Raw genomic sequence first — 13,659 nt, 5'->3', positions numbered from 1 at the left:
GGGGAGGGGTATGTTATATATTTTTTGAGATCATTTAACAAATTTACATATTTTCTCATTTTTCTATTTCTTTCATACTTATTAATAATTATTTTATTCAAGGTCAATTAAGTTTCCCAAACGCATACGTGGAGTTATTAAAATCGAGCATAACGGCTGCTCGTTATTGAATATCTGTGCACGGTTTCGTGATGCTTAGTTAAATGATGTTTGTGCTTGAATCTTCTCGCACAGAATTTGCATATTAGTCGCGCCTCCATTCCGCACTCGACGCGTTTGTGCCGACACAGGGACTGCTGCCATTTGTAAATCTTGCCGCAATTGTTGCAAGGAAAGTACGTACGTCCCGTGAAAACGTAGTTATCTGTAAGCAAAGAAAAAGAAATGCGTTAAATAAGAAATTGTTATCACAGAACATTATCAGATACGTGTATTAAGAATATGAAATTATGGGTAACGCAATTGGATGTAAAGTGGTGAATGAAGTATCTTCATAAGAAACGTGTAATCGCATCTTTATTCTTTTTCATAACGAGCTTACATTAAAACCAATGTGCTTCGAACTTTTCGCACTTATGACGTCTCTTGAGATGCTCCTTGAAATGATGCTTGTGTCGAAATTTACGCGTGCAAAAGACACATTTGAATTTTGGCTCGACGCCACATTCGAGACGTATATGTCGTTCCATGGATTCCATCCACTTGTAACTTTTTCCACATTTTCGGCAAGGGTGATTTCTCCCGGTAAAGTTTCTCTGGATACCTAAAAAAAAAAAAAAAATTCATTGAAGTCGTATTGATAAAATTATTTTTCTGTAATATACAAAATTTTAAGCGTATCAAAATAAAAGTTAGGCATTTCACTGGGTAAGCGGAGTCGATTCAAAAAATAATTAATTTCAAGTGTCATTCTAAAGAAATCATTTAAATGTCGTTTTTAGCACGTTCAATGACAACGCATTATAAATTATTCTACTTGATCTTCATGTAATTTATTTTAGACGTCATTCAAATCAAATTATTCAGGCGTCATTTTTACAAGTTCAGTGATAACGAGTTATAAATTATTTTATTTTATTTTTTTAACAGGTTTTGGCACGGGGTGACGACTTTTGGAGAATCTTGCTTTTATTGGATTTCTTTATCGGAAACTATGTTACTGTACAGTGATCCATGGAAGTGATATTCTAATGGCAATGTGATAGTAGAAAAGTTCTATTAGGTTTGCAGGCTCCTGTTATTTCGTCTGCATTTTATATAGACTTGTCGTTTGGCACGACCCAGTGATGAACATTGACCAAATGCTTCTTCAACATCCATCTGTGACGTATTCTTGCTCCGCATACTGGACAACTGTGCTGTGGATCTTTTCCGCACTCGTCCCGTTCGTGTCTGATTAAAGATTGCATCCATCTGTATTCCTTGCCGCAGGTCAAGCAAGAATGTCTACCGAGTCTCTTGTAGTAATCCGACCCGGTATGAACTGAAAAAAGATATAAGGGATCTTTTAAAAATTCTTGTAACAAATTTTGCAAATTATTAGGCGACAGTTTTTTGACATACCATGTTAAGACTAGAAATTTTTTTTTTTCATTTTGCCAGACACAACTACAAGGATTGCGAAAAACGGTTAACAAGGAGAATCATAGCGTTCGAGTATTCTGTGTAAAATATGAATGCTGGTATTCGCAATTTTTATTATTATTGCGTTAAATAATTTTCATCGACAATTAATCGTGTTAGGATAATGGGATTACGATGACGAAGCGATGACTCATATATTGCGAGCTGAGGTTTTCTTATAAAATAATATTAAAAAGATAACGAAAGGTTGGCCCTTTGTTATCTATTGGATTCTTTAATAATAATTAAATTATTGTCAGATGGTTATTAGGATGATTTATTTAACGAAAGAAACGCATGCTCTTGGTTAATCCTGATAAAAGACCTTGGAACGTAATAGAAAGAAATAAATGTATAAAATACATAAATCTGGAAATGCGTTTTCGAAATTGATACTATTTTTTTTTTTGCAGGTTTCTTTCGACCCATTGATTTGTGTCAATGCAATAGTGTTTTCTGATTTTACATGAAAATCGGAAACAATTTTTTTCTAGGACTTGTAACAGGGTACGATCATTTTATAGATTAGAAAAATGACTGGAGAAGGGATCAATTATTATTTTATTGAGGATCGAATAAATCGTAGCTGATCCATTTAGCCGTTCGATCCGTTGTACAATAAATTGTGCAAATAATAGTCCCATTATTTTCATTGCTCAAAGCATTCATGTAATTTTTCTCTTACAGAGACACAATAGTAAAAAGCTGATATATCACATAGCTGCATAAACAACGTAGTACGCGTTAAGAGGCGTACGGATAATGCAAAGAAAAAAAAATCGTAAAAATAAATAGTCTTTGATAAAACAATCTGTCTGACGTTAAATATTTATAAAAAAAAAGAAACCGTTTTTTTTTGTTCTAATCCATTTTCAGAGACGTCCCTACGAATCTGTTAAGTAATTAGAATTCCTCGTAATTACATCACGAGGTGTCGGCAGTGTCATCGCTCGAAACGGCGGACAGATTTTTAAATATTTTTCGTTTTTCAAAAAATTTTTGAACCTACGTTTCGTTTCCTCATTAATTTGTGTAAACTGCGAAATATATCCAGCAAAATAGTTTTGTACAAGTACAATAAGGGGGTCGATCGATAATGGATAAAGGGTGTGGGGGATAGGGGGAACGTTGAGAGATTACATCATTGAAAGTTCAAATTTGTGGACGGTGACTTCATGACGTTGAAGATAATCCTTTCGCTTAAATTTTCGCCCGCATAATCGGCATCGATGCTTTGGCAGAATTCCGCAGCCTTCCCGCAAGTGACGCGTCAACGAGTCCGTCCACGTGTACTTTTTCCCGCATTTGTAGCAGCTGAAAGGCGCCTCGTAGTTCACTCTATTGCGATCCCTCTTGACGTCTGAAACAAAAATGAAATGCAAAGTTGAATATTAGAGGTTACGTCAAATGACGCATGACACATAGGAAAAATTATTCTGAATATTGGATTGTCGATTAGATTATATTTTTTTTACTTGAAAAATTGTCCATCTTTCCAGTGCAACGGTATTTAGGATTGTAAGCTTATACGGGACAAGAAGAAATTGTATTAATATTAAAAAGAGACAATTTTAGTTCTGTAATCATTACGTTTTGGAGACTGTTGTTCAACATGTGCCTCCTGTATGCGCGTCTGATTCGTGGTGTCCCAGGTGTAGAAATTTTCAAAATCATTGCAGAAAAGTCCAATTCCGAAAATGTCATTTTCACACTTTTCTTGTTCCTCCCTCGTAGGCAGGGTTCCTGAAAATCGAAGAGATCGTTAGAACGTAATTATGAATGTTCGTTTTATTCGGACACTTTTTTGGTCAAACTACGTATTTGGAAAATCCAAAAAAACACCATAAACGTATCCCTTAGAATTCTATGTAAAGTATGTAGCCTGTTAGTAAGAAGTGATTATGGAGATGTTCACACTTGTGTGTCACCCGGTATTTCATTTTTATTGAATCGTACAAAAAATGAATACCACTGTATGAAATTGGCTATCGTGTTAATTAAAAAAAAAAAGGCTATTCCACAAGGCTACTGATAAAAGTTCAAAGGTATCTTCTCGTTCGTGCTTTAAAAATATTTTTGCTTCTTCCTAATCGATGATCACAGGGTGCATCTATGGACGGTCCAGATGTGCCGTTGAAAATTGGAACGTTGCTTGAAGCCTTTTTGACAGAAACAGCATAGGTACTGTGGTGCTTTACCGCATTCTTCTCGTAGATGACGGTTCAGTGTACTCTTGTTGGTATAAGACCTGTTGCACTGGTAGCAAGGATACGGTTTTGGAAACGCACGTGCGCTTCTCGTCGAAACGCACGATTCGCCTGAAAACAGAAAAACAGAAAAATAATCATTTAAAGTTCATTGACACCCAATCATTTAAAAGAACCTGAAAATGTGCGATAACAATCATGCGTGTTGGATTAGAAAAAAAAGAGAGTCAAATTCTGACCAATAAAGAAAATAAAGAACCCACTTTGAATTACCATAAAACAAAATACACTCTGCCAAAAACCAAAAACACCCTGTCGATGGGGATGCTTACCTTCTGACTGATCAAGTAAATCTAAGATTCCCTGAATAAGTTTCATTTACACTTTAGTACACTGATTGATCCAAGTCACGAAAATTATGATTAATCTTTTTCTTTGAGGTTATTAGATATAAATTCTTTAAATTATTATATAGCGTTAACTGTCAGTTTATTTATTTCAATAAATTATTTGTGTATGTCAAAAATTAACATAATAGTGTCCACTGTGGTGCCATATGTCATTTGTTACTTTTTTTTTTGGAAATTATCAACCAAGGCCTATTACATTTCTATGTACATTTACATTGTGACGTTTGAGACATGCTCTTCGTTTAAAGCCTTTGTTGCATATGGTGCATATGTTCTGCGGGGATACTCCACACTCGTGTTTCACGTGACTCACAAGATGCTTTTTATGCCTGTAGATTCTGTTGCACTTATAACAAGGATAACGTTTCGTCACAGGTTTCGTACAAGCTCGATCAGCAAAAATCCCAGGGATACCTGAAACTAAAAAAAAAAACATTCCAGTGTTAAAAATTTATGCAAGGCATTCGTCATTTCTTGTCAATGAAATTAACTCGAAATATATACATGAAGTGCAGGTGTAAATTGAGCAGATAAAAAAAAGGGAAAAAAAATATTCAAAATTATCATTACTGGTAACAATAGTCATGGGTACGTATTTCTTTTTTCTTTTAATATTTATTTTCCTGCTTCAGGAGACTTTGGCTAAGGTTCTCTCTCTTTCACTTTAGCATCTGGTACTTTCGACAAGGACGGCACTCTAGAGTTTAAAAGATAATATACATAACAATAAACAGTTCGTCTACAGAATTTTCAAACTTTCATTCCGTGAACGTTGGCGCTGTGCCGTTGAAAATTAGACTTCTGCTTGAATCCTTTGTTGCACACGTAGCATATGTATTGAGGATTCTTTCCGCATTCGTCTCGTAGATGTCGTCTCAGTGTATCCTTCCGCGTATAAGATCGTCCGCACGTGTGACAGGGAAATGGTTTTCTCGAGAATTTTGTTTTGCACCGATGATACCTGCTGGTGAGTTGCTGCTGTCTGGTTCCTGAAATCAAAAAATCAAAAAATCGCCAAGAATTAATTTTCATCTTGAGACTTCGAAATCTCATCGACGGCGACGTACAGACTGAACACAGAAAATAATTGGTGGAAAAACAAAAAATTTGGAAATTTTACTAAAGCCATAGAATGTCAATATAACAATCGGTTCCATAGACATGCTCAAAGAACTCATATAGCTTTCTGGAACGCAGAGTGAAATGTGTATCTGAGGTTTAATAACGTGTAATAAATTGGGAACTTTTTTGACATTGTATTGTATTCCAGGATCAATGGACAATGTGTAAAATCAGATTGGATTTTTTTTTATCAATAATACTGAGTGATATGACCATTGTTGATATTGGATACTGTAGAGTTGACATTGGATACTACAAAGACCTTACCTGCTCTTAAGTAGATTCTGTAGTTGAAGAAAAATTATTTGTCTTTATTTTCAGGAACAATCAAGCATTTAATCAGACAACAATCAATAACAGGCAGGACGAAATCAATCCAGATAATTATTGTGCAATTCACTAGGCAGTGCCTGGATTGTATGAACTTTTGCCAAATGTGGACGCAGCTGATATCTGTGTTTGAATTTCTTTCCACAAATTGGACAGCCGTATTGAGGTTCCTTTCCGCCACATTCTACCCTCTTGTGTCTCGCCAGTCCTTCGCGATACTTGTACCTTTTCCCACAAGCGTTGCAGAGAAAATTTCTGGATTCTGAAATCAAAAAAGACAAATTTTACGTTAGTATGTATCCTAAGCTCCAAGAAAAAAATTCCTTGGGTCCTGTGAAAAAAAGAAATTATTCAAAAATCACTGTCACAGAGACTTGCAGGATATTTTTCTCAATTCCAGGGTGAAAAGCGTCACTGAGGAATTTAGGGAAAATCGAAAAGGACAATATCAATAATTCAGGCAGTTTTATGTGTAGGAAAGGACATTAGAAAAATGTTAAATATTTTGAAAAAAAATAAATATGCTTTTCTTCCACCACGTACAACCATCCTCGTTGCAAGTATCAACTAAATCTACTTTAATAAGTTACATTAAAAAATACAGGTGGATGTTTTTTCTTTTCTCATTCAAAAATCAATATATCCATTTCGTTCAATGGCACCAATCGATGAATCCTCGTGAGATGATTAACGAGACTATGTTTGTACATGAATCGATTACCACAAAATTTACAGGCGAACCGAGGTGATTTTCCACATTCGATTCGTTTGTGCTGCAACAGCGATTTCTTCCATTTGTAGAACTCTCCACATTTCACACAGGAAAATTGTTTGTCATTAACATCAATTCCTTCCATTGGATGACAGTCAGTAATTTGCTGAGTGGTACGTTGATGGGTAAAATCTGAAAGGAGAAAAAATAATTACAAAATTAATTAGTTAATTCGGTTAATAAAAAAGAAACGTAATCATCTTTAATCGAGTACACAAACATACACGAAAGTCGAGCGGATGCGCAGGACGTATTATTTAATCATGGCTTAAATTAAAAAATTTAATTTTTTTATTACATTACTTTTGCAAACAATTTACAGAGCTTCACTTTGTAAGTGGTTCCTTTTTTTTCTTCAAGTTTAAATGGAATGACACTTTTGTATGTGACCCCTCACGTGGTGCTTAAGTTTGAATAATTTGCCACATATCGGACAGGGTAAATTTCGGGGTTTTCCACACTCGTAACGTTTGTGGCTATTCAAAGAACGTTCGTAGGCGTAACTTCTGCCGCAAACACAGACGTGTCCCCTCCGTTTTCGTTTTGTAGATACAGGTGCGGGTACTTCATCCATTTCCTCTTTTGGACAAATTTTAATGTACTCGAAGTCCAGGTCTAAAATATAAAGCAAAAATACCTGTTATGTGAATTGTATAAAGAGCATCTTTCGTAAGATTTTTTTTTTTAAAACATAGTCAATCTCGAAAGTCTTTATGGAGCGTTTTCAAAAGTTAAGATTTTGAAATATAAGTTAAAGAATATATTTGAAAAGTGTATTAAATTGATGATGGGTCCAATTTGCGAATACACTGAAACAAATATGGTCGTGAAGGATTAATTGTTTTATTATTTCACATATATGTAACAAATATGAAAAAAACATTAATGACAATAAGAAAATTAATAAAATTTATTTTTCCCAAGACTAGCCAACGAAAAATAATATATTTTCAAATATTTTAATTCAGTAAACAATTCGTACGTCCGAGCTTTTTGATACCGTGTTACGTATTATTATTGCATCAATCTCGTTTTTCTGATAATTTATTTATCCACATCAATTTTTCGTTTCCTTCATTCTTTGGCTATATACGTATCGCACGAGCTCGTATTTTCCAAAATATTACTTTGTCAACACAAACAAAATATTTACGTCACAAACGAGAAAAAATGCATAGTTCTCATATGAGTGATCATGACAAAGTTAAGAAATTGTCAAATTTTATTCTTATCGCTGACAAACAATAAAATTAACTATCCGCGATTACCAAATACATGATCAGACTTTTCCCTTACATTGGCTATCTCCAATAACATATAATAAAATGCATTTTAAATGCACTCAAATGTTATTTCAACGTTCACCAATGTTAATTATATATGCAATCTTTAAAAATTACCGATTGCCCTTCGTAATAACTGTACCAATGAAAAGTCTATTTTCTAGCCGTTAAATAACAATTTCACCAATCGAATGTAGATTTTGTCTTCTCCCACGTGGATTCGTATGAGTTTTTTCATGTCTTATCCAATTCGATCTTATTTTAGTCTTATAAGCACAATAGTAGCACTTATACTGTGGTTCTTTGCCGCACTCGTCCCTTCGATGACACTGCAACGACGTTTTCCACTTGTACCTTCTGCCGCAACGATTACAGACGAAGGGTTTGTCAGTCGGCGTTAGGTAACCTACAAAAGGCAAATGCATGCGCGTGAGAACCCACCACCGTGAAAACGGAAAGTATGAATTTTTAAAACAGCCACAGTGCCAGCCAAAGAGAAGATTCGAGAAGGAAAAGAAAGAAAGTTGCAGAAACAAAGACTTTGGGATTACAGAGAAAAATTGGAGATCGTGGACAGACATCGAATTAGGAAATGTCCAAGCACAGTATTGAAATAATAATATAAGCAGAACCATCAAAAGTGACCTGAGCAAAGTCAGTCTACATAAAAATAATCATCGACTTCAGGATTTGAATTGGGATTGTGCCAGTAGCAAAAGAAAGGTACAGGTCTGCCAAGTGTAATATATAAAAACAGTCGTAGATGTTAGAATTAAGTTCAGATACATGAAGCTTGTATGATAAAAATATTTATGATTTTTATTGAATCATGCTTTTCAATGATTGTTACAATAGGCTAAATTTAGCAAGACATGTTCACTGGTCTCCTTCTCCCTCCCTCTTTCCTTTCCTCTTTCTAGGCCTCTCACAAACATGTCTGCCTTCTTACTCACTAACGGTGTTTCTGCGTCAACAAACAATTAGACTTGACGTGACGCAACCAGAGGCACAATTTGTCAGTTCGATAGGAACATTGCTGGCAACAATATTTTTCGCCGCAGTCGTCACGTCGATGACAGATCAATGAGAAGTGATGCTTGAAGCGGCGTCCACAACGGCACACGAGACGTCCTGAAAGAAGAAGACGAAGAATTGTCAGTACGAGGATAAAGAAGGTTGCTGAGAAGAAATTTGTTGGTAGAAAAAAAATATATTAAAAAGATAAATCATAATTCGGAAAATAACGATATTTTCGGAATTATGGAATGTCCTTGAAAAAAAAAAAATTATATAAATCAAACAATAAAAAAATTTCTTTTGAATAATTAAATTAATTTCTTTATTTCTCGAGCCTCTTTCGCTAAACACAACAATTATCGGTGATATACACTCACAATAGTAATCATAGTTAATTCGCAAAAAAAAAAACCGTCAACCATAAAGAATATATTGTATGTATAACGCATGACGTTTTTTGTCCCATAATATTATTAGGTATATTTTACGTTATGTCAATGAACAGTATTATGTTTTTTTTTTTTTTTTTTGTAACATGTTTATCTCTATATTCGTCAACTGTATACATGCTTTCCCCCACCCATGCTCTTTAAACCCTTTCCCCGGTACTTTCTTTTACCACCCACTATTCTCCCATGCACTTTCATACAACAAACACATAACCAAACTCCCAGTACGATTTTTCAATTAATCGCAGGACTTACGTACTAATTATTATCTGATTCTCCTTAAAGGCTAAATATTTTCTTTTTTTCATTTTTTTAAAATCGTTTTAACCATTCATCTCGTCTCTCATCATCGCATATACATCGGGGCACGTGTGTCCAATCTTACGTGTTCCCATATAACACACAACAGCGACCCAGTACTAATTATAGGTCCTTGCTGGTTCATTGATAGGTACAGTGGGACAATAAAGGGTCTTGCACACAAAACTTTCGTCAGTATAAAGCAAGGTTCAGACAAATCAGCATACCGTCTATAACACCATAAAACATAGACGTATGTCAATTGGTCTGGACCTAACTTTATGCTCATGGAAATTTGGTGTGAAAGGACCCTAAGGGGGCCCATCACTGGCCCGCTCTTATGTGTTTGCTGGGTTTTGTAAAGGAACAGATATATGAATACGGATCACGTATACCTAAACCTGTGTGGCTGGGTACAATAATTTCAAACTAATTCTAACAGGTATTTCATTAATTGTTACGAATAAAAAAAAAATTTCTTGCAACTTTTGAAACAACTTTTTTTTCAAATATCGCAAAAAATCCAAAATTATCTCTTACAGAGTCGCTGCGGTACAATTATATGGCAGATAAAGTGCGAACGCAAATAGTGTTATTTCTTTTAAATATATATTTACATGTATATATGAATATTCCTTTCGTACTTCTACAAGTATAATATTACGTTCCTCGTATGTATCACGTTGTCTATGTTTCGTAAATGTCATCAATTTCTTCACGTAAGTATCAGTCTTTGTGCTGCGTACTTTGACATGTCCGCGTGCGAGTAATTACGTGTGCAATTAAATATTGCGCAATACGTCCCATTTGTTTCGCATAATCCATTTTCAATTTACTTTAATCATCCCCCGTCGATTACGTTTTATCATTTTTTTTAACTCTCCCTTTAAAACTTTTTTTGGAACAGTTGGAAGACACTTTCTCTCACGGTTTAACGCGAACACGATACAAAATCATTTGTATCGATCCACGATCGTCGACGACATTGATCGATATTAATGATTCGATCGCGATCCAAGTGCGCTCTTACAAGTAATTCGGGTTTCTTTGGCACGAAGAATATCGAGAAGAATATAGAATATGGAAAGGCGGATAGTAAAAAAAAATTAGTTAGAAAGGCTTTTCGAAATTATTTGCGAAAATTCAATTGAAAATTTGGTATCGGTAATCGACAGAGTGCGAGTATAGAATTTGAAGAAAATCAAGTGAAATATTACAGAATAGGAGAGAGTTAGCACTTTCGTATTTTTGTAAGTTCAAGCTTTTTTTTTTTTGATTGTTTTTGAAAAATATTTCTTCTCCTTTTTCATCTTATATGCTCGCGTTAGGCTTGCTGAGACATTTTTTTTCTTTTTCATTCGTCGTTCTTCGTCCATCATTTACTCGTCGAAAGATAAAGAGGAATTACGTGGTACGAAAAGTCTTGCACGATGTTACGGCAAAGAGAAATCGATGGAGCTTATAGGATCTAAGATAGCATTTGTATCTAATCGTAAGTGTAAGTTCTTAGACGAAGGATTAGTTTAGTAAGTTGTTGATTAATTTCTAGAATCGATAATTCAAGGATAAAAATAATAGGATCGCGAAAAAGGATCGGAAGGATGATATTAAATTCTTCTAGATACTAGAGGATAATAGATACGTCAATAATATTATCTATAAGTGCTAATCTGTAATTCTGCATTTTATCTTATCTGTCATCTTTTTTTATTATTCTTGGCCGAGACAATAAAGGATAGAGGAAATAACGCGCGAATCATCTCTGACTAGAATTTCATTATCTTTCGGTAACTTTACTGTTTTTGGATCACTTTTTTTGATTCTCTTTGGTCCATGACTGAACTTTTATTTGTGTAAAATTTTACTCGGTGACAAAGAATTGTACAAGGATTATTATATAATCGATATCGATCTTTGAGAAAGTTGCACAAAATTTTGCAAAATCTTTCGCGCGTTTTTCCTGACCAAGATTATACACGCCTTTTGTGTCAATTATTTTGTGACGATTATAATAGTTTTTATATCATCATTGTAAAGGATCAATATGATACGTGATATATATATATATATATATATATAATATATTCTTTAAATATATTCTCTATTCAGTTTCTATATTAGACTTTTGACCCCAATTAGGCCAATTCTAGACTAGACCTTCCGAACTAAAAAAAAAACAAGTTTTCATTGTAAAGGATCAATATGATACGTGATATCGATATCGATCTTTGAGAAAGTTGCACAAAATTTTGCAAAATCTTTCGCGCGTTTTTCCTGACCAAGATTATACACGCCTTTTGTGTCAATTATTTTGTGACGATTATAATAGTTTTTATATCATCATTGTAAAGGATCAATATGATACGTGATATATATATATATATATATATATAATATATTCTTTAAATATATTCTCTATTCAGTTTCTATATTAGACTTTTGACCCCAATTAGGCCAATTCTAGACTAGACCTTCCGAACTAAAAAAAAAACAAGTTTTCAGCGATTCCTTAAGATCAAACCGTTCGCATCGATCAAAAGATTCTTTTAAAGGGATTTTTCGTCTTTTTCTTTCTCATTCTTTTTTTTTTTACTTTATCTATTTACGATAGATACGCAAATTGTACGCTTTCACTGTTCCACACTTTGGATCGAGTGTTTTTTCATTTTGACTAGTTCTTAAAGATTCTCTTAACTGCTAGGCTGCTTAGAGAGCTCAAGTGAGATTCTAAGATTAAGGATTCGTTGCTTCCGGAATTTTGATTATTTTTTTTTAGATCTCCCCTACTTATTTCTGCCTTTCATTTTTTTAACTCCTCATAGCTGAACACCAGAAAAACTTGTCTCGAACCACATTACGATCACTCCCGCGGTCGACGAAGTTGAGAATTCTGTAAATCTCAAAAAAAAAAAATCATTCCCACGGGAGAGTTTCGTTTATGCTTATTTTTCATACAACCTGTATAAAAATAACTGGGCGATTTGATAATCTCCACGGATCCTGAGGGATCCCGAGAGTATTATTGTATATCTGGTGTCACGATGTATCAATTAGAATAAAAAATAATTTGAAATTCTTTGCTTCTGATTACGTTAGAGTTCGAACCTTGCGATAGTACAAGCAAAAAAAAAGGAATTTTGATTTTTTTCCAAGCTCGATTAAAATGTACAAGATCGACCGATCGATCAACTGTGAGCCAGTACCCATCTCTCGGGACTCTTCAGGTGCTTTAAATATTCAACAACGTTCTAACTAATTCTCGTGGTTTTTCGAAAAAAAGGGATTCAACAAGTTGCTAGCTTCGCGCCATCCAAAATGGCGGATCACTAATTCTTAATAGATACAATTTCAATAGAACGCTTTTAAATACGATTTAATATTACACCTCGTCGATAATAGCTTGGATAGTTCTCGTTACGCATGCAATTCCGAGGGAAAACAAAAAAAAAACGTATAAAGAAGAGAAAACAAAAATAAGACAAGATCAAGTATCGTCCTAACGACGAGACTTGATAATTATTATAAAATATTGTCATGGATACGCTTGAGTTCTCTTTTCTGCTGCTTACAAAAATGTACCCCCTCTTTGTCAAAATTAAAAAAAAAATCAAGAAAAAAAAATAATTCTCTTCATTACGATATGGCTGACGCAAATTCGTAGTAGAGTCTCTGACGTACGAAGCGAGGTTAAAGACATAAAAAAGAAAGTCCCCAAAATAGAGGATCCAGCCTCGATAACATAATTTTGGATGTCGACAGGTCCATCCTTAAATCTCTACCCTTAATTAAAGCACCCGCGAAAGAATGACGTGGGGGGAAAAAAAGGTTATGAGATACTAACAATAGGATATAGCTATGTATAGCCTCAAAATAAAAGGTAACACCTACAGTAACAAAATCTTTGGCACTTTTGGGCCTGCCACGTTGGTACGAAAATCCTTGTTAAGGATCGTAACGACTTTCTCGTAATGAAATTCGTACGAGTCGATTTTTTGGCACCGATTTTCTCAAGATCTTTGGTTAAGGGCAGCCGCCGACGTGGCGGTAGTCGATTGTGGCTGCTGCACGTCCATATGACGATGATTAATGTGCGCCTTAAGGTTCCTCTCGTATTTCGAGCTGAACGCGCAGTGCGGACAACTGAAG

General features: G+C 34.6%; 2 protein-coding genes across 4 annotated transcripts; both read right to left on the bottom strand.

The window, feature by feature from the left end:
• Positions 1 to 1,489: 1,489 nt before the first annotated feature.
• Positions 1,490 to 4,605, bottom strand: LOC107263938 (zinc finger protein 676). 3 transcript variants are annotated; one of them, XM_025081431.1, is made up of 4 exons: positions 4,449 to 4,605; positions 3,822 to 3,941; positions 3,214 to 3,366; positions 1,490 to 2,983 (listed from the first exon to the last, which is right to left on the bottom strand). In XM_025081431.1, exons 1-4 carry the CDS (start codon positions 4,471 to 4,473, stop codon positions 2,760 to 2,762), a joined length of 522 nt encoding a protein of 173 aa, XP_024937199.1. In that variant the 5' UTR covers positions 4,474 to 4,605; the 3' UTR covers positions 1,490 to 2,759. The 3 variants fall into 3 exon arrangements, with proteins under 3 accessions (XP_024937199.1, XP_015587144.1, XP_015587142.1); XM_015731658.2 differs by having other exon boundaries at positions 4,455 to 4,605; XM_015731656.2 differs by lacking the exon at positions 4,449 to 4,605 and adding an exon at positions 4,163 to 4,402.
• A 1,128-nt stretch (positions 4,606 to 5,733) lies between these two features.
• LOC107263860 (zinc finger protein 250-like) lies at positions 5,734 to 12,720 on the bottom strand. Its single transcript, XM_025081639.1, has 4 exons — positions 12,717 to 12,720; positions 6,888 to 7,079; positions 6,414 to 6,596; positions 5,734 to 5,954 (listed from the first exon to the last, which is right to left on the bottom strand). Exons 1-4 carry the CDS (start codon positions 12,718 to 12,720, stop codon positions 5,734 to 5,736), a joined length of 600 nt encoding a protein of 199 aa, XP_024937407.1.
• Positions 12,721 to 13,659: the final 939 nt, after the last annotated feature.

The sequence above is a fragment of the Cephus cinctus genome, unplaced genomic scaffold (genome assembly GCF_000341935.2).
Source record: "Cephus cinctus unplaced genomic scaffold, Ccin1 Ccin1_scaffold0168, whole genome shotgun sequence".
NCBI lineage: Eukaryota > Metazoa > Arthropoda > Insecta > Hymenoptera > Cephidae > Cephus > Cephus cinctus.
This window is presented reverse-complemented; position numbering and strand designations above follow the sequence as displayed.